This window comes from Solanum stenotomum, chromosome 9, assembly GCF_019186545.1.
Source record: "Solanum stenotomum isolate F172 chromosome 9, ASM1918654v1, whole genome shotgun sequence".
NCBI classification, from domain to species: domain Eukaryota; kingdom Viridiplantae; phylum Streptophyta; class Magnoliopsida; order Solanales; family Solanaceae; genus Solanum; species Solanum stenotomum.
This window is the reverse complement of record NC_064290.1, coordinates 55523412-55550001: the sequence shown is the minus strand read 5'-3', so window position 1 is coordinate 55550001 and position 26590 is coordinate 55523412. Positions and strand designations below refer to the sequence as shown.

The 26590-nt window shown below is 35.1% G+C and overlaps 2 protein-coding genes across 2 annotated transcripts; both read left to right on the top strand.

Moving 5' to 3' along the window:
* Positions 1-5334: 5334 nt before the first annotated feature.
* Positions 5335-15458, top strand: LOC125876650 (peptidyl-prolyl cis-trans isomerase CYP59-like). Its single transcript, XM_049557873.1, has 14 exons — positions 5335-5510; positions 6398-6502; positions 6861-6978; positions 7126-7176; positions 8353-8444; positions 8523-8622; positions 9684-9806; positions 9883-9960; positions 10097-10143; positions 10255-10310; positions 11854-11894; positions 12823-12925; positions 14397-14529; positions 14630-15458. The coding sequence occupies exons 1-14, from the start codon at positions 5413-5415 to the stop codon at positions 15270-15272; spliced, it is 1788 nt and encodes a 595-aa protein (XP_049413830.1). The 5' UTR covers positions 5335-5412; the 3' UTR covers positions 15273-15458.
* Positions 15459-15913: 455 nt separating this feature from the next.
* On the top strand, positions 15914-25301 carry LOC125876474 (uncharacterized). Its single transcript, XM_049557659.1, has 11 exons — positions 15914-16320; positions 17394-17582; positions 17716-17769; positions 18350-18460; positions 20037-20099; positions 20248-20502; positions 21005-21151; positions 21258-21285; positions 22454-22524; positions 23871-23930; positions 24844-25301. The coding sequence occupies exons 1-11, from the start codon at positions 16099-16101 to the stop codon at positions 24910-24912; spliced, it is 1269 nt and encodes a 422-aa protein (XP_049413616.1). The 5' UTR covers positions 15914-16098; the 3' UTR covers positions 24913-25301.
* Positions 25302-26590: the final 1289 nt, after the last annotated feature.

Sequence of the window (26590 nt, the reverse complement as noted above, 5' to 3'; positions counted from 1 at the left end):
TAATACCAATCATTAACCTTTCAGGTAAAAAATGTCATCAACGTCAATCTTTTGTCTCTAAATCATTCTTATTTTTATCAACCCACTTCAACAATACAATTACAAAATTCATTTATTACATGCCACAATATTATTAGCTAATTTTAAAATAAACTAATTAATTAAATTCTCAACCCACAATCCAAAATCACATAATACCCACCCCCCATCTCCCCCATTTAAAAGCGAAAAAGATGAACCTTCAACTGATACAATTTTGTTATAATAACACATAAAATGGAAAGTAGTAGTTTTTATTTTGATATACTAATTAAGTAGTAAACTTTTCGCTTAAATTTTTTTTTTTTCCTTTCTCAAAATTCAAAATCTAAAAATCTGGGTTACCAACCGCCCCTCCAAAAAATAGTCAAAACCTGAATAATTTGAATTGTCAATTGAGTTTCTTTCGGAGCATTCGTTAATGGCAAAATGCCCTTCCAGTGTTTTGTCATTCAATTCTCAAATGAATCAATTAGGAAAAACTTTGTGCTTGTATTGATCCACTTCAGTGATTTTGAGTTTCTTCATCCACACAATTTTGATGAAGAAGTTGGTGAAATCTTTGTTAACTTTTTTTTGAACATTATATCTGAATTTGTTGTTGTTGTTGTTTTTTTCTGCATAGAGAATCGGTTGTTTTGAGGTCAAATTTAAGAATGAATTTAACTTCGGAGAATATTTATATATCCTTGTTGTATTGTTGCTTCACAGGCTAAAATTATAAGTAGACGACGAGTTTAACGAGGCTTTTAAGTGGGCGGGTATAGGTTATTAGGTGGATTCATGTTGTGTGTTGAAAATTTAGTTAATTAGTTTATTTTAAAATCAACAAATAGTATTGTGCCACGTAATAAAAAAAATTGTAATTTTATTTTTGAAAAGGACCGTTAAAATAAGGGTAGTTTAAAGTCAAAAGGTTGACGTTAGGGACATTACTTGCCTGGAAGGTTAATGAAGGGTATTATTATACCAAAAATTATAGTTCAAAGATATTTTATGTCATTTTCCAAAAATTAAATTAAAGAAGGAATAATTTAACCACATCTTGATATAATTTTTGGATAAATCATGCCACATATAGAAGTTCTAATAACTTTTTATAAAACACTGTCCTTAACCACGATTTATAAATTATTTATCAATCATGATTTAGAAATTACATAATTACAATTTATAAATTACTTTTATCATAGAATTCATAAAACTCTCTTCTCAAAAAAAGAAGAAGCCTTCCTTTCCTTTCTCAAATACTAAATACTCTTTGTTTACAAATATTTTTTCTCAATTCCACTCATAAATTAATGTCGAATAAAAAATAAATCTCTCTATATAAATATCATATATATATATATATATATATATATATAAAAGAGAACCTTAGACCCGCCTACGTGGCGTTATCACAAATTAGAATTCTCTTTTAATTTATTTATTTCCAAAACTTGCCTTCCCTTTTCATGAAATAACTTTTATGAAAAGTTATGACTTTAATGAAGAGTTGCGACTTTTATGAAAAACTGTGACTTTTATGAAAAGTTGTCACTTTAATAAAGAGTTGTGACTTTTATGAAAAGTTGAAACTTTTATGAAAGATTGTGACATTTTCGAAGAGTTGCAACTTTTCCAAATAGTTGTACCCTTTCTGATAAGGTACAATAAACATTTGTTCATACTACCCTTTGTTGTCTATAAATAGAGGGATTTCCTCTCATTTTAAAACAACTAAAATTTTGAACCTCTTCTTCTTCTTCTTCATAATTAAATATTTGTGTACGTTGTTCTTGTTGAATGGCTCACTGACACCATTGTTTATGTTACAGATCCTGGTATGTATTTTGACAATCATTAATTTATGCTTATGTTATTAAGGATAAATGATAATTCGTAATAATTTTCATTTTCCTTTACATTATCAATGTTTGTTACTACATAATCTTGTATGTAAGATAATATAATGTTTTAGTTTTAATACCCGATAGGTTTTAAGTATTATTTTATAAATTTCGTTCTATTAAATTTTCGCGCATAAAAGAGAACTTTAGGCCCGCCTACGTGGCGCCACCACAAATCAGAATTCTCGTTTAATTTATTTATTTCCAAAAGTAGCCTTCCCCTTTCATGAAATGACTTTTATGAAGAATTGTGGCTTTAATGAAGAGTTGCGAGTTTTATGAAAAGTTGTCACTTTAATGAAGAGTTGCGACTTTTATGAAAAGTTGTAACTTTTATGAAAGGTTGTCACATTTTCGAAGGGTTGTGTCACGCCCTGAGCCTACAACCTGGACGTGGCCGGCACTCGAGAACCATTACTGGCCCCAAGCGAACCCTTGGCCTGACTTATTTACTCAGTGAAAGACTTTAAGCATTAAGAAAAAGATTCATATGCTAAATAACTCAACTGTCTCAAACTGAAGTCATGATGTTTTAGAAATAAACATTTAACTTAACCAAAATGGAAACTCAATTTTGAACATAAGTCAATAACAAAATGATGACGAATGAACTAACATCCGACTGATTATCTATGAAGCCTCTAAAACAACTGAGATGGATGTCGGGACAGGCCTACGATATCCTAATGAACTAAAATGATAAAGTAATGAAATAGGGGGATCCTCCGGAATGCAAGGGGGCTCACCAACAACTATGAAGCTCAACTGAATCAACGATACGTTGTATGTTGATCCTGGTTACCTGCGTCTGTATCACAAGACGATGCAGGCTAACTGGCATCATACATTGAATGTACGAGTATGCGAGTTGGAATGGTAAACACAACTTAAGCTTGAAAAGAATCTGAAAGAAACTGAAAAACTTACCTGATTCGATTCAACTCAACATAACTGAACTCATTTCAATATAAAGCAGTTTAAAAACAAGTGCAATATAAGGAAAAGTTGTTTAAAACATGATGTCAACTCTGTGTATTTAGAAATACAATAATAACTCTGTATATATGCAAAGATACAATATGAACTCTGTTTATATATAAAAATACAAAATACTGTTGTGGGAGTTTCTCTAACCGACAACCATCACTTAAAAGCTATAGTGATGATACAACGTTTTACCTCACGCTGCCAAGGACCGTCTTATACCTTGTCGGGGGTATAGAACCTAACTCACTAAGTGGATCCACTGGTCTATGCTAAAAAGCACTAAAGGAATCATTTAAAAAGTATGACTATTTTCTACCCATGATGGCTGCATGGTTTATGGGGGCTGTGAGTTGTCTGAACTCTCCCCCATATCAGTGCTCAATACTACCCCCAAAAATATAATATTAGCGCTTATGTTTAAAAACATACTTCTTTCTGCGATTTGAGATTAGTGCTTAAAAACTTAAATCAAAGACGATCTTGAAAATCAAAGTTTCCTCTTTTGCTTCATTTAGAAAGCGATTACTCTTTTCTGAAAACTAGCCCGAAGCCTCCTTGGAAATCGAGGTTTCCTTTCTTGTTTAAATGTGAAAACATTTTAAACCCTTGGGAATACATAACCCCCATATACTTTTGAAGAAATTAACTTCAACTTTACTCTTTACTGAACTCAAAACTTAAGTCTTAAAACAAAGTTAAAACGTTTGCAAAAGACTATTGGAAAACTTTATGAACTTCTCTTAACTTGACTCTTGACTTCTCTTGACTTGACTCTTAACTTTCCTTGAATTGAATTTATGGATTCAAGGATCGTGATTTGTGATAGGAAAGATCTCATGATGTTTAGGAATGAATTTAGATAGTTAAACATGAGAAAATATCAAAAAATCAATATCTGAGGGTGGGTCTGCGACACGAAGAAGCATTTAAATTTTGGTTTCGAAAAAAACTTTTGAGGCAGAACGGTCCGTGACTGCTCCGCTCCGCGAAACGACTTTTCTCAAAATTGGGGACTAGCTCGGCGACGTGGAGGCATTGTCAAATTTCGCCCGACGAAATTTCTTCTTCATTTCCCAGCTCTAAACTCCATGGGTTCTTTCCCCAAACACTTAAAATCGATTATAAGCTCAAAGTACATTAGATTCTACTCAAAATCAAACCTAAAATCATGGATTCTGTTCAAACAACTCCTCAACGATTTCAACGAATCAAGAATTTAATAGAACTTCAACAAACCCATAAAGAACTCGATTTCTAAGCTTTCAAGAACTTAAATTCGCTAAAATAAATCATGATTGATGCGTGGGTGAACTAACCCAGCGCTATGTGATCTCACATACCTTGTAGGGATCACCCTCGACGAAATTCACAAGCTAATCTCGATGAATCTTGAACGAATCTTGAACGTTTTTCTCTTTTCTCCTTTCTCCAAGCCCTAGCGTGAAATTCACTTTTCTAAAATTAGACTTTACCCCAATTAAATTCCTAAAAACGAATTAGAATAATTAGGTAGGGAAAAGACTAAATTACCCTTCCAAAATCGGATTGGACTTTCCTAACTCCAACAGCCTAACTTCCAAAGGGCATAACTCACTCATACGAACTCGAAATCGCGCAAACTCAGCGGCGTTGGAAAGATCATTCCAAGATCTTTTCTACCATATCTGGAAGTGCCTCTAACTCATCCTGAGCTAGAAGTTATGACATTTGAAGTTGGTCAAATTCAACTTTTCCTAACTTAAAACAAATTCCAGATTTTCATTATTTCCAAAAATGACTATTTCTAGTTTTTAGCTTCTTCCTAGCTATTTCAAATTGCGAGATGTTACAGGTTGCAACTTTTTCAAATTGTTGTAACCTTTCTAATAGGGCACAATAAACATTTGTTCACACTACTCTTTGCTGTCTATAACTAGAGGGATTTCTCTCATTTCAAAACAACAAAAATTTTGAACCTTTTTTTTTTCTTCTTCACAATTAAATATTTGTGTACGTTGCTCATGTTGAGTGACTCACTGACACCATTACTTATGTTACAGATCTTGGTATGTATTTTGACAGTCATTAATTTATGCTTATGTTATTAAGGATAAATGATAAGTCGTAATAATTTTCATTTTTCCTTTACATTATCAATGTTTGTTACTATGTAATCTTGTATGTAAGATAATATAGTGTTTTTTAGTTTTAATGTCTAATAAGTTTTAAGTATTATTTTATAAATTCCGTTATATTAAATTCCCGCGCTTCGCGTAATTTTACTAGTAAATAAATAAAAGGAAAAACTTAGGAAATATTTGATCATGATTTTTTAAAAGAAAAAATAAAAATAATTTCAATTTATATTCATAATTAAAATTAAATATATAATTTCAATTTTCAATAACTCACTTTAAATTCTCGATTTGGAGGTCTCTTTACCTCAACATTCCCCGAACCTGCTGAACCAAAACCCCTCTTCCCCACTCTTCAATCTCCTTTCTTCCTGAGAAAAATGTCAGTGATGATAGTGACGAGTTTGGGAGAATTGGTTATTGACTTGTTTACGGATCGCTGCCCATTGACATGCAAGAATTTTTTGAAGCTGTGCAAGTAAGTGTTTACGCTGAACCTGCTTTTGTGGATATTATTGTTTCTGTTTATACTCGTCTAATTGCGGATTTAAGCTACGATATTGGAAAAAACTTGCTGAATTTGTTCAATTCGTTTCTTATCTGGTGTTGTCTTTGTTTCAATCAGAAACCTATTTGTATTCTAATTCTAACATGCTAACTATGAATCTACTGCGACGAAGATAGGTATGTGTATGCATTTATCCGTTGAAACTAACAAATTGAACCATATAGGAGTTGCATTTAGCTGTCAGCCCTTTTTTGAATTAATACAATCATAAAAAAAATATTCCTTGGTCATTGAGAAGCAAAACAAAGAAACTCATTGAACACTACGTGATTCTTCCCATTTATCCTAGCCTTGGTGGACAGAGTAACCTAGTACCTGTTGCTGGTGGTAGGTGGCAGGTATCCCGTGCAATTAGTTGAGGTCGCCTGGACACCACGGTCATAAATAAAAAAACAAAAAAAAAAAACAAAGAAACTCGGTGCATCCAACATCAATTTTTTTTTTCTTAATTTTTGATTTCTCAGTTCAGTTTTCCTTGTTTTAGTTTTAATTTTATTAGCTCATAGCTTTTCTCTTTGGCTTACTTTTGTCTTGTTGGTTTATTAGATCCGAATTGTCAAGGTTTGAATGATGTGTCAAAGTTGGTACTGTTTTTTATGCAAGTCTTTCATTCTGTTTCATACGGCTGTCACCAGAAGGCCATAATTACCTTTATGAACGAGTTGTGTATGTTCTCTTATATTCTATGCAACACACCGGTATCTGACTGAGATGAGAAGTGAAAACAATATGTAAAACGAATGCATCTATGTTCAAGGAGCGTTAAACTTATAAACTCACTCCTTTCGATAATGTAGGATTAAGTATTACAATGGCTGCCTTTTCCACACGGTTCAGAAGGATTTCACTGCGCAGACCGGAGATCCCACTGGAACAGGATCTGGGGGCGATTCAATTTACAAGTAAGCAGTAGTTATAGATGCGCTAAATTCATTTTTTTTCAAGTGCATTTTTCTTTCATTTGATATGGTGAACCCAAACACCCATCTGAGGGCCGACACTGGCTTTATCCAGTTTCACTCACTGGTGACTCAAGCCTCAACCTCGTAGTTGGAGGTGGAGGATTCTTTCAGTTGGCCGTACGTCTATTTTCCCCTATTTAATGGCTTATCTTCCAAGTAATGGCTTGAATGTGTTGTCTACCCCTGGATTATTTATAGTATCTATTAATACATTTTAGTAAAAGGGGTCTTGGATTGTCTTTTGCTATAAGATGCAGTATTCATATTAGCCTGATCACATCACTCAATGTGTTTTCAGAATTTTATATGGTGACCAGGCTCGGTTCTTTGGAGATGAGATTCATTTGGACTTGAAGCATTCAAAGATGGGAACTGTAGCCATGGCTAGCGCTGGGGAGAACCTAAATGCTTCTCAGGTCTTGTAATTTTCCCTCACATTAGCTTTCCATACAATCCTTTATAATGAAGTTCTTGTAGCTTTTGTCTTCATTTGGTCCCTTTCGAGTTCATAGCTTGTGATACAACATCATATAGGTATGTGATTCTTCTTTTTGACTTTTCAGTTCTACATCACACTGCGTGATGATCTCGACTACCTTGATGGGAAGCACACTGTGAGTATTTCTCTATCCTAAACTTTATTCGTCCTCTTTGTTCTATTAAGGCATCAAAATTTGACTTATTTCGTTGATCCAGGCACTATAAGTTTCTCTATTAGCTGCATTAACATTTAACCATGTTTTTGGCACCATGAGCATTTCCTTATTTGTTTACCTCTGTTGCACTACAATATGATAATTTCTAAGCTAAGAATTAAGATGGTTTCACAAATCACAGGCATTAAGGTCATTGTTCCGATCGACATTTGTTTTACCCCCATCTAAGTAGGTAGGAGGTATTATGCCAGAAATAGCACAAAAATATATTACCTTCCATTGAAAGTTCTAAGGGATCCAGTTTAGTACTGAAATCTTTATCAGATGATATAAAATTATAGCCAAATAAGGATTCATTTTATGAGGGGTTCTTTTTTTTGATGTTGCTCAGATTCTATCTGGAGAATCCTATTCTGGAATACTTTTGTGAAACTCATTAGTAGTGATAACAAGAAGAAAGCTACTTGGCAACATAATTTCCGATACTTGCTGACCTACATTTTGTGATGTTTAATTTTTTTTTCCTGAAATATTTCAAGGATATGCAAAGTAATCATATCTTAGTTTCAAACTATTCCTGCTTGCTCCTACTAAGTTCGCATACTATTTTCTCCTATCTTCTTGTGGATTTTTCACTATGTTGGGTTAAATTTTTACGTTAAGTAGTTGCCAAAAAAAGGTTGTGATTTTCTGTAGATATTCTGAAATTAACTACACTCATTATAGTGATATTAGTACTATTGTATCTATGTTTGTGCTTGTCTAGGACTTATGGCTAATAGAGTGTATTAACAACCTTTTATTTGATATGTTCTTTATGGTCTGAAGATGATGCATAATATCCACGTGCTAGAATTTTATCTTGTATAGTGGCATCACAAATAAAAAGTGAAGGAAATATCTTTATATTTTATTTCCTTGATTGTCTTGGTTTTCCTACATAGTTTTGCTTAATTTCAGATTTATATTCTGCATCATTCATGTTATTTCATTGTTATTTATTATGACTTCTTTGTGAATAATATGAGGCTAAAAGGTATGAAGCCTCTGATTATATAATTCCTGCGTGTTCTCTTAAAGTTGTTAAGATCTCCTAATCCTTGACATTTTGATCAATGGGTTTTGTTCTGTCAGGTTTTTGGAGAGATTGCAGAAGGGCAGGAGACGTTGGATAGGATAAATGAAGCTTATGTGGACGGGAAGGGCAGGCCATTTAAAAATATCCGGTTCGTTGTTGATGTATTTTATGCTCTCTTTTTCACTATTTAGTAGATCTCTTCTAATTGATAATTTCCACACTTCAGAATCAAACACACTTACATAGTGGACGACCCTTTTGACGATCCTCCCCAACTAAGCGACTTGGTTCCAGATGCTTCACCGGAAGGAAAGCCAAAAGATGAGGTAACGAATGTAGAAATTACTGGTCCACTTGTTCACCTCCCCTAGTTTCTATGCATCTCAAGTATATTTTAGTTCATCCTTCTCTGCGTTAAATTTAAGATTATTCTTTCTCAATTTTTTTCATGATTATGTTGGTAAAGATATGCAATGGTATTCCGTGAAGTTCATTTCTTTCATTCTGCAGATCTTAGTTGATACATGGACAAACTTTTAAGTTTTGGACTGTAGGTTATCCACCTAAAGATTCTGCAAAGCTTTGTTGTCTGTTTCCTTTCTTCTTTTTTCCTTTTAATCTGTGAACCAGTTTTTAGCTTAATATAAAATTTAAAGATGTCCATTTAAAGTTAGTATGCCAAGATAATTAGGGTGTCTTGAGTAGGGACGTCAATGAAATTCTAGTAAAAGTCGAATAAACTAGTACTCACATCTTTCCACTGTTCAGTTCTAGACAAATAATTTTGTCTACAGCAAAGCTTGTTTCTTCTGGAAAATTTTAACAATGTAAATGTCAGAATATAGAGCGTGAGAGCCACATTTCTTGTTTTTAGATTGGTCTTTTTGCTAGAGGATTATGATAGATTATTAAGCTTTGCATTATCTGACAAAAAAATTCTTCATCCATATTTAGTCAAGAATTTTGTATTTGGGCTTTAATTTGAAAAGAATGATAGAGTTCCGCGTCAGATATGTGTGATTACAGAAAAACTAAGAGATTTGTTTTCCTAAAGCATGTTGCATAGAGAAGTTTTTGTTTCTAAAATATAGTGTAAAACACTAGACCCATTTTGTAGGATTACACTGGGTATGCTGTTGTTGTAGTGTAAAACACTAGGCCTGTTTTGCAGTTCCTTTCCTGATATTCAATGAAACTGCATGACTTGCTCACTTGGATGTGATCTCAGGGTGGGACCTAAGGCTCTTCTTTATACCCATATTCCTTTGCAATGGAAGTGAATGCAATTTTTATAGAAGAGGATAAATATCCCCAGTATATTCACCGTCCACTTTCAAGCATTACCTATTTATCCTTTTCTTGCCCTTACATCTTTTAATCTACTTAGGTTGAAGATGATGTACGACTAGAAGATGATTGGGTGCCTATGGATGAGCAACTAGGCATGCAAGAACTTGAGGAGGTTCTGCGTGCAAAAGAAGCACATTCGCGAGCAGTAGTACTTGAAAGTGTAAGAACTTTTATCAACTATATCATTCAAAAATTGCCAAACAACCAAATTGTAATTGTACTAACTTGTGTCACAGGTAGGGGACATTCCTGATGCTGAGATAAAGCCTCCTGACAATGTGCTTTTTGTATGTAAATTGAATCCAGTTACTGAAGTGAGTTTCTTCTTTATTCTTGTGCTTAAGTGTTTGTTTTAGGACTATTGTCTAAGCTTTAGTCTTGGTCTTCCAACATTAGAACAAGTATGCCGTTTTTCTTTCTGGTACTATCAGACAATATTTTTCCATGCAGGATGAAGATCTGTATACAATCTTTTCACGCTTTGGTACCGTGACATCGTAAGTCATTGACTTCTTGATATGTTCAATATTTTTACGTGCTATTTATTCTTCCCTATCTGTCAATATGCGTTGAAATTTCTCTCATCTCTTAGTACTTGTTCTCCTCAGTGCTGAAATAATTAGGGACTTCAAGACTGGGGATAGCCTCTGCTATGCTTTCATTGGTAAGTTTAAGTTTCCACTGAAACAATTGTGAGGTAAAAGCTTAACAAATATAAATATACATCTTATTGCTGCTTCTTCCCCAGACCCCAGTGATGTTTTTCTCCCAAATTAGACTCTGAAGGATGTGATGTGAGTTGCCCCATGCTTGCTAACAAGTCTAAGCGTGCTATAATGATATCTGTACCTTTGGCGCTCATCGAGGGTGTCAAAACCTCTTATGTTGTTGACCAGTCAATCACTTGAGGAAGACCTCCTTTTAATTTTGCACTATTTAGGGCAACATTCTCTAAATTATCTGAACCAAGGAGGACATATGTTTGATCGATATCCGTACCTATATATACTTTTGAAAACAATTCCAACATGTGTACTTCTTTATCAACATTTTCTAATGCAAAGTTCTCAATAGTGATCTGATCGGTATGATACCTCAAATCTTGATTGATTTGCCTCATCTAGCTGTATACTACTCGTAGCTGAATATAATACCTTGATCTCCAATTGATTTTGTTGTTACCTGCTATTTTTTCAGAAGTAACAATCTACTGTTAACGAGCAACACCTTGAATCCTTGATCATCATCATCTAAGGTGGTGAATGCCATCACCCTGATCTCTAACCACAAGGGTGTATCTCCTATTCAAATATTTGCTTGCTTCACCACTGATCATATTACAACCTGCATTACCTTTCCCAGTGATTCTCTTCTGTTCCCACCCTCACTAGGAATAGCCCATCTTAATCTTAGGGCTTGTTTGGATTGAGGAATATGAAAGGAACAAAAACAATAGAATGTTGGAGTATCAGTCTTTTGCATGGGCTTTGAGGAGAAACTAGAAGAGAAGGCAAGAGAGGGACAGAACTTAGCACTTAAAAGCTCAAATCTTATCTAGAAATCATGCAGAAGCTTCTTTTATAGAACTTCTCATTAGAACCTCAGTCTCTATGAAGGATAGAATCATAGGTGGTAATATGATTGCTAATCAATATTCATTCTGTCAATATATCTTTTACAAAATCAAATGCAATAAAATAATAAATTTCAAATTCATTGCCTCTGCTTTTCTCCAAAGCAGACCCTGTTGGAGTAACTTACCCAAACCCCTCTTTTCCTTTTAATGATTATAGTCTGCACATGGATGGCTTTTGATTAACCTTAGTCCAAGTTCATAAACCCTTGTGTTTAGACAAGGCCTTCTTCCCCTTAACAAGTCCCTTCATGTGAATCAGGGACACCTTGCACATGTTTTCCCCCTTAATGACTTAATCCCCCTTGGTTTGTATATGTACAATACAAGGGAGGCAAAAAAAGACATACTTCCTCTTTAAGGGATTGAAAAGCTTGTAGACATTGTTTCTTTCATATCTTCACTTTTGGTTTCCTCTTCTCTGTCTCGTTACCAACTAAACTGGGAAAACAGTTTTTAACTATGTTGTTTTTTGTTCTCTCTTTGTTTAGCCCCAATTAATCATTGTGCAAGTAATTGCTTTCTTTTGTACATTTTTCCTTACGTACTGATTTATAACTTCTTATTGTGCCAGAGTTTGAGGACAAAGAGGCCTGTGAACAAGCATATTTTAAGGTAGTAAAGAAGAATAATATCCGTCTTGATTGGAATGTATGAATGTATTTTATTAATTGTGTCTATTTATCAAAGGGCTTAAGAAGTTCATATTTATGAGCTCCAAATTGAATGTAAAACTTGAATGCTGGTGTTAGAATGTATATCACTTAATGGACACTTGTCCTATGATAGTCTGTGTTATCTTGATGTTAAGTGTAAACGAAAGCCAATACTGATAATGCAGCACCCATACTACTAGTTTTTTTTACAACATATAATCCCATAAGTGGGGTCTGGTACTAGATTTTTAAAATAAAAATAAATAAATAAATAATGTGTGTGAAATACCACCAGTTGGAAAGCTTGATTTGAAAGATCCTTGTTGGTGGGTATTAAGGCAGTTGCTTTATAGAAGTAGTGCTTGATGTACATGTTCTTGGCATAGTTTTTTTTTTCATGACCTGCCTATTAATTTATGAAGGGGTTTGTCCCCCCCCCTCCTTTTGTTAGAAAAACATGTTATGGAATGTCTTGTTGAGCATTTATGTCTCCCAGGTCAGGTTTAAAAGTTTATCGTAAGCAGTTTTAGTTGAGGAACGTAGGGGAACAACATTTCACTTTTTGGTTTCCAATGGATACAAGAGGTGTGGTCTGAAGTAGAATCTTTGCAATGATTGGTGTGATGAAATATGTGGTAGAACTACCCTTTTATGGAAGTAGACATTATTTTTAAAGGCACCAGAAAGGAAAGTGGGCAATCAATATTAATTGCAGGAGCACTTGCAAATGCTGTGCATTTCTGTCTAGCTTGTTTTATCCTTTCATTTTTATGAACTTGTTACCTGAACATTGAAGTTGTGTGTTTGTTTATACTTATTAGAATGTAGCAACATTTATGGTGGGGGAACTATGATTTTCGATGACTCACTTTTGCTATTTTTGATAGATGGATAATGCTTTAATTGATGATCGAAGGATACATGTTGATTTCAGCCAGAGTGTTGCAAAGTTGTGGTCCCAATATCGACGCAAAGACCAAACGGGTAAAGGTAACTATGTACATCTTGTAATGTGTTCGTCTATCAATTTTGAATGGAATTTATTTGTATTAAAAACTGAATGCTATAGCAAGATGATGTCATCAGATTGTATGACGGTTTGTATTTGATATCAAATACTTTGCTCATCTATGCAGATGTTAGTATGATTTTTGAGTCCATGCAAGTGCTTATTGGAATTTGATCTTTTTAGGATCACACTTCATTTTATATTTACTGTTGATACTTCTATTCAGTGTCATTATTATGCCGTTTGATCCCCCAAAATTAATTACTGTTTCAGTTTAATTTTTCTGGTATGATAAAATTACTGTTTCAGTTGGTGTGACCAATTGACGGATTATGTTTCTTAAATGTAACTTAACAGGTTTATCCTATTGGAACTTTTTCCTCGAGGTTGCTAAATAGGGTGATAGATTGGTTTCTTCTTTTGATAGGTAAAAAGTAAGTCTTTTTAATGGATCTCAGTACCAAGATTGTACCGGACAAGTACAAAAACATGCTGAGTAGAAATCCTCTTATAGCTGTGAGGATTCCAAAGTTCCAGCATTACATCAAACATCAAAAGCAAAGTCAGCATTACACCAAAATTCTAACTCTGAATTTATGTGCTTTTAACTAAAGCAATACTCTTCCTTCCCTTCAAAGCATCTTCGATTTCTCTCTTCTGACGAAACAGTCCACATTATGCACAATGGAATTGTCTTCCAGATCTTCCAGACCTTCCAGACCTTCTTCTCCTCCTTTTTCGAACTCTGGTTTTGCCAACTACAGAGGGCTTGCTTCACATTGGCTGGCATTGCCCACTGAATTCCGTAAGACTATGGAACATCTGAATATACATCAAATATGCCACTTGAAATAGCAGTGTAGTAGCAAGCGATCGACTGTCTCACCATCTTTTTGCAAGTTTAGCTCCAGCTACAAAAGTTAAAACCTCTTCTTTGTAATTTTTCCTGCGTCAAACAAGTGTCATGTGCTGTAACCCATCTAAAAGAAGCTACTCTAATAGGAGCTTTGATTTCTAAATTATTTGTCCATGGTAGCACCATCCCGAGCCGCATTTCTCGTCAGAGTCTGATAACAAGATTTCACATAGAACTTACCCCGTGGGGGCTGTAAATCCCACCTCATCAGGCTTTGCTGATGAGTTTTGATGTGAATATAAAGTTACCTTATCAAAAAAACAAGATTTTCACGTAGAAGTTCTTGATTTAAAAAAAAAATCACGTAAAAGTTCCCATCTCTACTGCCTTTCCAGCATATCCCTGTAAACTTGCCAGCGAATTGTTCCCACAATCTCAAGTAAAATATCATGTGAACTTTCTATAATGACTTTATCGTTTTAAAGTAGTTCCAAAACTCTCTTATGTGTATCTGCACAGTAGAACATATGGTAGCAAGCAACATTGTTGCAGCCCCTGCCAAATTAGATCTGATCAATGGCATTTATTTATTTCAGGAAGAGGTTGCTTCAAATGTGGTTCTCTTGATCACGTGGCTAAAGACTGCACTGGTGATGCCACCAAACAGCAGTCGAACTACATACTTAAAGAAGAAGACAACAAGCAGCGTGGTGGAGACGGTAACTCAAGGTTAGCAGGAACAAATGGCCCACGCCTCATTCCTCCTGTTTTTCTCTCTAAAAGCTCTTTTTTTTTTTTTTTTTAAACTCTTCTGAATCTTTAATTCAAGGTATGAAATGGTATTTGATGAAGATGCTGCTGGAAGTCCAAAAAGAAATAAGAGGGAAAGAGAATTTGAAGGTGGTAAACATTACGAGAATCAGAATCCTAAACGTAGAGAACTGGAAGATGATGAAGCCAGGAAGGATAGAAAAAGAGATGGATATGAACGGCATAGGCAGGAGGATAGAAGTAACGATTATAGAACTGAAGAGAGGCATCGTGGAAGTGGGATGAGAGCAAGTGGAGAGAAGGAGAAGGATTATAGGGGTCGAAACGATCTGGATTATAGAAGAAACACTAATTATGATAACCGTAAGGCTGGGGGGGAGAGACCAGACCATGATAAGAGACATGCGGATAATGTGAGGCATGGAGACAAGGGTTATCGGAGGGAGAGTGAAAAGAGGGATCGGAGAGATGAGGTGGAATATGATGGCGGTCATGCAGATGAAGTTAGGTACAAAGACAATTCACAAAATAGAGGAAGAAGGGAAGATCAAGATAGAGGAAAACGAAGGTCAGAGGGTGATGATGCTCGTGACCGTGACCATGACCGTGACCGTGACCGTGACCATGACCGTGACCGTGACCGTGATCATGACCGTCGTCGTGATCGAGCTCGTGACCATGATCGTGGCAGAAGGAATTAAGTCGGTGAAAATCATTCACTTGAGCCTGGAGAACTTAGCTAGATAATGATATTTCAATGTATGATGTGTTTGTGCTTTGACACTCTTTTTTGGTGTATGTTGTAAGAATTAGTCATTACACTTTAAGGGCTCGCAAAAAGAGCTTAGTAAACAACGATGTTCCTGAATGAAAAATGCGTACACGTACTGAAATCACAGATAATTTGAAAAATAGTGATAATATAGCACAAGCAAGATGCACGCAGTTTCAGCCTTTTAAATTATGTCGACAATGAACCAAATATATGTTCTTGTTTCTTCAATTTTTGTTTTTGAATTCCTCAAGTTTCAGTATAATTTTTTAATTATATGAGTGTGAACTGAATTCAAAACGTAGCCAGAGCAAGTAAAAGTGTTGGAGCTCAAGTGCTCAACTTTTATACAACTCTTACTAAGGTATACATATAAGGCTATTTTCTTCCCTCCAATAGACTCATCTTTTATTTACTTCTTACATCATTTTTATTAAAATAAAGAAACTCAAATTAATTTAACTAATTTAGTTAATTCTAATTTTTCTTTGCTTAAATGAAAAAGTCACATATACTTCATCATTTAAATAAGGGTATTTTAAATAATGCAATGGCAGGGACTAGTTTTGTTTCATTTTTCCAAATTTTTGGGCTCAAATTCAATTTTGGTGCAAGCATTTGGGTAATTTTCTAATTTTACATGTAGCGTCGTCACTGAGTTGAACCCGAGAAATATTTGTAGTTGTAACACGGCGATAGATAGCCGCAACGCTGTGTGTACCACTCAATAAGCACTTCAACCTGCTAGTGGTAAAATGGCGAGAATGGCTTGCTCTCAGCTTCTTCCTTCCATGGCAATTCCGCTCAAGTCTTCTTTCCTCAATGGTTCTTCTCACCAGTGGTTACGACTCTCAGAATCTACGAATCCTGTGGTACTCATCAAAAGGCGCTTCTCCGTCGCTAAGATAAGCATGAGTTTGCGAGCTGGCATCGTTGGCCTTCCTAATGTCGGGAAGTCCACGCTGTTCAACGCCGTTGTAAGTCTATTTTCACAATATATTTCCTTCTGCAAGGACGCACTTGAATGCTTACCACCTATATTTGAAGAAATGCCGGTAGTCATGCAATTGAAGCTCAGAGAAGTGAAGTAGAAACTTAGAAATTCAAATACAAGTACGAGTGTGTAATGAGTTAGATGTTTACTGGAGTGTAAGTATAGTTACTGGTCCTTCTGTCAGAAGGAATTGAAGGTTGATGCTGTTAATTGAAAATTGGATAGCTCTTAAACTGGAAAACTACAATCCGTAGGAAATTAATGGAAAATCGATGTTGCATATTTTTTTAGATGCTTCTCGAGAGCCGAATTGTTGTACATCTATTTGATAAATGCATACTGCATAGTGCATATCTGTATGGAGGATGTTATTCACTAGTTAGAGAGACTGTAACTGAGGTTTTGAGTTGATGAACGTGTTATTAGTTCTACATGCCGGGGTAAACTACAATGTCTGTAGGAAATTATTGGAAGGTTGATTTTGTGTATATTCCCAGATGCTTCTCCAATTTCCAATATTATTGGTCACCTGAGCCTAATTGATGTTATTATGCATACTGCACATCTGTATGAATGATGTTATTTGCTAGTCAGGGGGACTCTAACCGAGGTTTTGTGTTGATGAATGTATTATTAGTTCTACATGTTGGGGCAAAAAAAATCATATTACTGAATAATTTGTGTGTTCAGTGCAAGTGTTAAACCAGAAAAATGGTAATTGTTGTGCTGCTTCTTGTTATGGCTGTCGATGTAGATCACCAATGTATCTTAAACTTCAGGTATCTCTGGAATCCTCTAGCATTAACTGACAGAATGGGCTATGTGTTTGACAGCATTTAGGTTCTTGTTTGCTAGCAGGTGTCAGCTGCATATGTACTATTAATCTACTATGGTCCATTCTCTGTGTATTCCAGTCTAAAAAGCTAAAAAATGGTAGCATATGCTGGAAACTTGACATTGTATTGTTGTAGTTTGCTGTCAAATAACTCCTTTGATTATCTGCTGGTATGTTTGTTGTTGGTCTTACCCTTGTAGCCATTGCCAATGTTCTTGCAGGTTGAGAATGGAAAGGCTCAGGCTGCTAATTTTCCTTTTTGCACAATAGAGCCAAATGTAGGGATAGTTGCTGTCCCTGATACACGTCTCCATGTTCTTTCTGATATAAGCAAATCCAAACGAGCAGTCCCTGCTTCGATAGAGTTTGTTGATATTGCTGGGCTTGTAAAGGGAGCCAGTCAAGGGGAGGTTTATTCTCAATAACCTAAAGTTTCCTAACATCAATTTTTATTAGTCATGTTTTCACTTATTGTATCATTGCATCAGTGTCATTATAAATTGAAGATACAACAACAGCTTTATTAAAAAGTTTCTATGGCAGGGCCTGGGGAATAAGTTCTTGTCACATATTCGTGAAGTGGATTCCATACTTCAGGTTTATATACTTTCTAGTTCCTTTATCATTATTATCTGTAATCTTGTGTTATGTTGAAGTCCATGTTAGTGTCCACTTCCCACTTCCATGGAAGTAATGATGAATCTATTAGATTGACCTCATTGAAGAGTGTCACTTGATCCTGGTATAAAGACAAGAGAAAAATATTACATAAAATATAGATCTTGATGTATCCCTTTTTGGTAAGTAATGAAGAAATTTTTGAAGTATCACTTAGGATTGCCATGGTCAACTTGAGATCAAAGTCAGGAAAGAAACTTCTCTGAACTTATTCTGGTTACTGTCTGTATATTTCAACTGTCTTACTTCCTTTCCAGATTTAATACTTCAATTGCATTTCAAATATGAAAATAATCATTCCAAGGCCTTTTTATCTCTTTTGAATTGTAAAGCTTTCTTTTACTGTTATATTGCACTCCTAGCGTATGAGCATGTAAAGACTAAAGAGAAGGAAGAGTTCTCCATCAGTATGCTTTGAGTTCCTTGCTGATTTTAAAATTGTTCTGTCATATATTTTCTGTTTGTTTCTTGCTGAAACTGCTTTTGTGTACTATTTTAGGTAGTACGTTGTTTTGAGGACAATGACATTGTTCATGTGAATGGGAAGGTTGAGCCAAAAGCTGATATTGATGTAATCAACTTGGAATTAATATTCTCAGACTTGGATCAGGTACTTGTTACAATTCTGCTTTACATTTACAGGATGCTAATGTGTGATCTTTAAAGAAACTGTGTGAAGATCTCCAAATAATTAAGGAAAAAAGCAGTTGTCATTGGGATCCATTTAAACTTTTTCTTCCTTCTTATTTTTCACTACAGCTCAGATGGAACTTCATTCCTTTCTGAAATCAGTTCCAGTGGTTCATTTGTCACTGGAATTTATGATAAGGATATTAGCATAAGATTTTCATGAAAGCTATGGGTGCTCTCGAGTCTTGGCTGTTATGCTGACAAACAACTTGTTAGATTTTGTACTGTTGCATGCAGGTTGCTTTTTAGATATGTATTATGAAGAAGTGATATAATCTGTTAGAGAAAACGTGACTGCATGTTTGAGATTTTAATTTCTTGCTTCAGAACAGGGTATAGTACTAATGGTTTAAATTGTAATTGAAACTTTAAGTACGGTCATTTACTTTCTGGTGTTTGTTGCTGACCAGTGTCAGTTCTAAACATTCAGTAGATATCCTGTGGGTCAGTAAATTGTCTAATGTAGCAGACTCATAATAATGAACACTTCATCTTCGGTTCAGGGGAATGATTTTCAATTAAGCTCTATTCAAAAAATTTGGTTTATCACTTGATCTGTCCCAACTTGTTTGAGACTGAGGTGTAGTAGTGGTTGTACTCAACTGCAATAAAAAATCTGAGGAATTCTTGAAAAGACTACCACATGTGAAAAATAAAATTTCTCCCATGCAATATGGCCTGAAATTAAAACATTTAGTCATGCTTTTGGACCATCTTGCTTTACCTAATACAAATTTGCCTTCTGAATCTATTACAAACACATTTAATTGGAAAAATAAAGTAACTGAAAATTAACTGTTGATATGTAGTCTATTAAAAATCTCAAAAAGCATCAGTTTCATTACTGTAGGGGAGAATATAATTCTCCTTTTTAAGAATATCAGGCGGAGAGGAACTGTGATTCCTATCATACATAAAGTCCTCCTAAGTTGATGTCTATATTTTAGGTGAGCTTAAAGTGAATTACTTAAAAAATGCAGATGATTTATTTGCAATATAACTCATTTTGTTTGGGCTCAAGTAAGACAATGCTGCAGGATAAAAAGAAGTATATAGACTAAGAAATGATCATGGTAATGACTTGAACTGTTCTGCTAATCTTTAGGTGCTTATAGAGAGGCAGTCACCTACCCGAGCCTCCTCATTTGTCTAACATGAACTAGGAGTATAGCTCATGGAGATGTATGCAGAAAAATGGAGGAAAACGAGGACATAAACATAAAAAGTACTTGCTTTTAATTAAAATGGACAAAATACAGATTCAATCGCATGTGATGATGATAGTATTGCACGAGAAGTGTATATGAATAATAGCTTTTTATGTACCTATGAAGCATGTATGGCAGTCTCCTGATGATGTCAGCAAAATGCACATAAGACAAGGGATGCGGATGATATATTCTTTTTTTTTCAACATTAATTTTGTATTCTTCTTCTCCTTGTAAGGTTTCTGGGTATGTGAGCCAACTAACGGCACTAAGTTTACAAGAATGCAGATTGAGAAAAGAATGGAGAAACTCAAAAAGGGCAGAGCTAAAGATTCACAAGCTAAAGTAAAGGTAAATTTATCTTTTAGTTTCTGGGAGATTAAGTGGGTGGTTCATCCTTGCAAGGTTTTAATATGTTGATTGTTGTATGATTGGCATCCTAGTAGTTACATTACAAACGTTGTCGTTGGGGATATTTATTTTAATACTATCGTTTCAGGAGGAAGCAGAAAAGTCTGCCTTGGAGAAAATACAACAAGCACTATTGGATGGAAAACCAGCACGATCAGTATCTTTGTCAGAGTTTGAAAAGGATGCTATAACGCAGCTTTGTCTTCTAACAATGAAGCCTGTCATATTTGTGGCAAATGTAGCGGAATCAGAGGTAGCTGAACCTGAAAATAATCCTCATGTCAAGGAAGTAATAAAAAAAGCTGCTGAGTTAAATTCTGGTGTGGTTACTATTTCAGCGCAGGTTAGTTGACATCTTTCACTTTTCCCTTTTGTATTTGAATCGATCAAAATTCACGGCTTATTTCATTTCAGGGGGAGATCTTTATCCTATTTGCTCTATTAGAAATTACTTTAATTGTCATATCTAGTTGTGGTCCTCGATACTAGTCTAGAAATTCTCTCTTTTTTAGAAGGTGATACGAGTCTAGAAACTCTTATGATAAAACTAATACCAGAAGGAAATTCGGGACATGTGACATTACCTTTCTATGAGAGAAGGGGTGAGAAGCATGAACTGTCCATCATGGAAATCGGGACCTGTCAAGATCTCGTAACCATTTTAGGTAGAGGAGCTATTATCTACCAACTTGTTTTCTTTGTCATATGTATCCTTAACTTTTTCCACCTTTAGGGAGTAAGATTTATGATGTGCTAAAGTGAATCTAGCTTTCTACACTATAAAAAATCTGTGGCATCAGAGGGTTACCTCCAGTTGCTACATATTTCTGGTCTTCCTATTGCAGGTTGAATCTGAGCTATCTGAACTTCCTTTAGAAGAAAGAATAGAATATTTGAAATCTCTTGGTGTCAATGAAAGTGGCCTTGGAAATCTCATCAGAGAAACTTATGGTCTCCTAGGGTTGCGTACATACTTCACTTCTGGCGAGAAGGTGAAACAAATAAAAGAGCTTTAGTGATTTTTGATCATTGGCTTAGTTTTTGCCTTTTGGGTACTGTAGTGTATGAGTATTGAGTTTATCATTGGTCAACTTGCAGGAAACCAAAGCATGGACCATCCTCACAGGTTTGCTCTATATTTTCTCTTTTTTAATCTTTTCTTAAAGTGAAAAACAAGCAGTTCTGGTCCCTCTCTTATATTATTTTCCAATTTTGGTAGTTTTTTTATCTGGCTAAGCACATAAAATCTCCACTTTTCCTTGTTTTGCTCTTTTAAGCCTATTGTTAATGGCACTTCTACAAGTTAATAGAATCTACTTTGTTTGTCTTTCTTTAGTAGCTTTACTTAAATGGCAAATTAGATTTTCTTTTAAATACCTGTGTCTTTTCCTCTGATTAAAATGTTTAGTTTTAATCATTTAAAAGGGGGGAAAAGGGAAAGCACAAAAAAATCATATCTTTCATGCTTGTCGTTTTCTATCCCTCCTCTCACATTGTCTCTGCAAGGCACATTCATTCTCCCCTCCAATCAGCAGCCTTCCCACTTATTCTCCCTCTTCGGGCTGCCGCCTTTTCTCTCCTTTGGCAGCTCATGCAAACAACCATATGCAGCACTTTTTTCCGCTTCCAAGCTCCCCCACATGGAAGTTCTTCTTCTCCCTAGTTCATTTTCTTTTTTCTGATGCTGTTTTACTGATCATGTTGTTATATTTCTGAGCCCAAGGTCGTGTTTGAGGACCAGTTGGATTCCAGATTAGTTCTCTCCGCCTTAGTAAATAAATTAAATATATAATAAAAAAATAATCACAATAGTTCCCCGTACATCCCACCGCACCAGATCCAACTCAATAGTCTTCTCCATTCTCCAAGTAGAAAAAAGAAAAAAAAGAAAAGAGTGACACACCACTTTCTCCCCTATTTCTTCTTTAAATCGCAAAATATCTTTATTCTCCGGATCCATCTCTTTTTTTTCTTTCTTCTTCTTTTCCTTCATTGTGGGTCAATTTTCTCGAGAAAAAGATTCTGGATGGTTGTTTAGGTCAATTTTCAAGAATAAACAAAAAGTTTTATGTGCTTAAAAAATAGAGGGACTAAAACTGTTCTCTAAAATTTTCCTTTACTGGGAACTTATAACTGAGTCACTTGAGCTTCTAGAAAAGAATAAAAATTCTTTTGTATTTTGCTTAAACTGGGTACAGATTTTAGTATTTGATTGGCTCTTGACTGACCACGTGGCATCTAACCCTTCACATCCTTTATCCTGAAATGTTTGTCTAACCATTATGATTATATAGGAATGACTGCTCCCCAAGCAGCTGGTGTTATTCACTCCGACTTTGAAAAGGGCTTCATCAGGGCAGAGACGGTGAGTATCATGTAAAAATAGGGCAAGTCATAAGAAACAGTAAACTATGCTTTGGTTACTTCCAAGAACTTCATCATGTCCATTGTTTTTGTTTTAGAGGACGACCATATACTCAATATTTCTGATAAAATTTCGTAGGCATGCATATATATCCTAAACATCGCGAAGGTAATGATTGAGAGCTTAGAGCTTCACATTGGTTAGATCATAGATGATGAAGATATGCTGACAGTAGTGAAACTTTGTACTTTTGTGAATACAAATTAATGTGATTGATCTGTCAGTGTTTAGTCACCTTAGATGGATAGAGCAAGTCAAAGCAAGGTTTCACATGATAGGTGGAGTTTGACCGAACTGTTTTGTTATGTGATATGTGATTATCAGTGACTATGAAGAATAAAGTCTATTTTTTGGCTGGAACTGTAAGATTTGCTAACATGGTTATAACTTATAACTTGTAATCATGAGTCTGCATTTACCCTATTTTCCAGACATAGAGATTCTGTTTAAATGTTATTTTGGTGCTAGGTTCGTTTGTGCATAAAATAATACCTAAAAGATGTTCAGATAGTAGCTGTTGATAGGGTGGATCTTAGCTCAATCAACAACAAATATGAGTGAATCCAAACTAACTAGGCTGCTTAGATGAATCCTCAGCATCCAGTTAGCTCCATTCAGACAAGTAGTAGTGGATATATGAATCCTTAGTAGGGTGGATCTTAGCTCAATTGATTTAGGATTGGTTTGTTTGGTTGTGAATTTGAAGGTTAGATCCATTATGTTGCCCTTTTTAATGCTTAATTGTGTGGTTATCTTTTGTCTTTCATTTCAAGTAGCCCAGAAACTCACCACACTGATTATGTGGAACTAATAGAACTGTCTTATGAGTGCTTGGAGTTGTTTTGCTCAGAAGAAGGCTTAACTTGCCACAAACTAGATGTTGGTACCATTTCAGCTTAGTTGACCATCCCCTTCCAACCTCATATGCACACCCAAGACTGGATGAGCTTGTTGTGAACAGACTCAACCATGGCAAACGTATAACTATAGTAGTTATCCTTCGTTATTTTTAGGAGAAATGAGCCGACCCAAGACTGGATGAGCTTGTTGTGAACAGACTCAACCATGGCAAACGTATAACTATAGTAGTTATCCTTTGTTATTTTTAGGAGAAATGAGCGTTAACAGTTCCAATGATTCGTCAACTAGGTGTATTTTTATTGTCTTGGTATGTTATTAGCCAAGTGTTTTTTCACTATAAGTTTTTGAACGGGTTTCCCTTTACCTATTAAAATGAAAACTTTTTTTTAAGTTTTAAATGGTTTGTCAACTTTACTTCTTTGCAGGTTGCTTATGATGACTTTGTTTCTGCTGGTTCTTTTGCAGCTGCAAGGGAGAAAGGACTGGTAAGTTGGCACTTTCTGATCATTTATGGTTTCTTGATACTGTTACTTCTGTTGATTTTTGACCTCAGATGTTGGGAACTGTATAAAATGTCTTTGTAGTATTTGATTGAGACAGTAAAGCAGTATATAACCCATTGATAGTCTACCAACCTGAACCAAGTGTATGATTGAAATTTGAAAACTGGCCTTCTTTTCAATTTCAGATATATCTGAACCTAAATATGGTATTCCCCCATGGGCCAAAAGTACCTCAGATATTCCTTGGCTTCCTGAAATATCTCGAGGAATCAGTTAAAACTTAGGACTCGTGATTGCAGTGTAATTTCAAAAGATAAATATTTAAAGTAACGGTAAATAAGCTAAATATTTCAATTTTAGCTCTTAAAAAGCTTTATTTAGAAAAATGCCCATAAAATAACCTTAGAATCTATCTTTGGTTTGTAAGCACATGCAGTGGTTACATCAAAATACCTTCCCGAAGGAAAAAGCTTTGTCAAACACAAATATAGAATCCATTGTTTGTTTTTGGTGTCATTTCCTGATTAATGTTGATTGGAAATTTTTTCGCTGGAGCAAACTTTTTTAATTTTTTTTTAGTGAACCACTTCATTATCATGTCAGATACCCTCAATATCTTTAGTTTGTGTAAATTGAATATTGATAGTTGTTACCTGACCTTCTTACTTCGGCTCCAGCACTTAAAAATAAGATGTTCATTGCCTCCCCTACCCCCAAATTGTAAAGGGGCTGCTAATCTCATGTAGCTTTTACTAGTATGTAGTTTTCTTTCATAAAGATAATTACTTGTGTAATAGAATGTAAATAGTGCGTCTTTTTTAGCACTGAGTCTACTGACCCTTGCAAACAAAAGAATAGATCAAGCTGGTTACAGGATTTATCTTTGTGTATGCAGTTGAGGTTAGAAGGGAAAGATTATGTTGTGCAAGAAGGGGATATAATGCTGTTTCGGTTCAATGTCTAATTGAAACACAGTTGGTGAAGAAGATTTCACGAATTTTTATGATGCTCACGGTTGTTTTGAACCATTCAGATTTCTGAGACTGCAGATTTTGCTATGAGAGGTTTTATGGTGAAGCATAAATTTATGAGCTAGCCAGGTTTGTGAATTTAAGGCACTGCAACTGGTGCTGATGAGATAGATTTATGGTTTTCACTCAGCCGCTAGAAATCTCAATTTTGGCTCGTCATGTAACATTCAATGTCCATAGGTCTTTCGACTTGTGTAATATTATTGTAATTCTTTCACTCCTTATTACCCTCCCCCATACGCCTTAGATGGGCACTGCAATATGATTTTAGCAATAAACGGAAAGAAGAAGATTCAAAAGTAGAACTTTTGTCAGTTTGATGGGTTATGAATTGTCCAAACAGTCTGCGCATTCATATAATTCTATAGCTTGAAACCTTAGCTGCATAGTTGGAGATACTTGGAACTTCTCTTTGCTCATTTTTCTTCTTGATTTCATTTGTGTGAGAGCATTAAATAAATAGATCTCGACAGCTTGACCAAACAAGGATAAATGTATAAGGCGTCCTGCTTTGACTTGCTGTTTTCACAGTTACTATTAGTCTATTACTATTTTCAATTGGAATGTCTAGTTTTTGCTGTGGTCAATTCTTAACACCATTTGATATGCTCTTTTGCACTATGGCAACTTGCTTTTCTAACGAAAAAAGAACAAAAATTGCCAGTTGTAGTTTTGCTTGGAAGCTAAGATGGAAGGGGTCTTTGTTTCCCTTCTACCAGCACTGCGCAGGTAAGGCGTACCTATTCTTTTATTATCTGGTCATTATATGTTCAATAATCAGATAGCAATGACATTTTGTAGGTGGAATGTAACTTCATCCGTAGTTTATTATGTATGAGACAAATAGTAGGCGTGTTTGATTCCCTCATAGTGATTCGTTTATCTAACTACTAAGACAACACGATAAATGATTGTATCTTATGAAATAATTCTGTCCTAATCGACGGGATTTTGTTTTTGTTGGGTAGGATTCTCGTACAAGTGAACCAATTGCAGAAACTGCGTTTTGTTGGTGTGTCTATTATTTGTCCAAGTGGTTGCCTTATCAGCAAATGCTTTGGCATTTTAAAAAAGAGATCCAAATAAAGGACAAAAGGTCTAGACAATATCTAGTACTATTCCTTGGAAATAATGCATATAGTGACACACTTAAAAAGTAAAACGACATGGATTTATAGAAGCGACAAAGATATTGGAGAAATGTACGCATGAAAGCACTAACAATATTAATATCCAGTCAAAGAGAAAATAAAACATAATGGTACAGTGAATTGGATGTACTTCTATCAATCCATGGGCACTTTAGTGCTTGTTTATTGTTAAAAAATTAAGATGTAATCTATTCCAAGATCTGTTGGTGCCCACTAAAACAATATCTCATCTTCGTTGGCATACGAGCTCTATTACAGTTGACAACACAGAAAATGTTCAGAGAGAAAAATAATTTCTTTTGGGGAATGGGAAGGCGGGATTATCTTTAGGTTTGGAAAACAAACAAACAGTGGTAGCCTATAAAACCAAAAAAGGCGTGATAAGTTTCATGATGTGAAGTTTTGAATTTTAAGATACCTGCTAATAATTGAGTTCTAATCTTTTTAATATATTTAATGA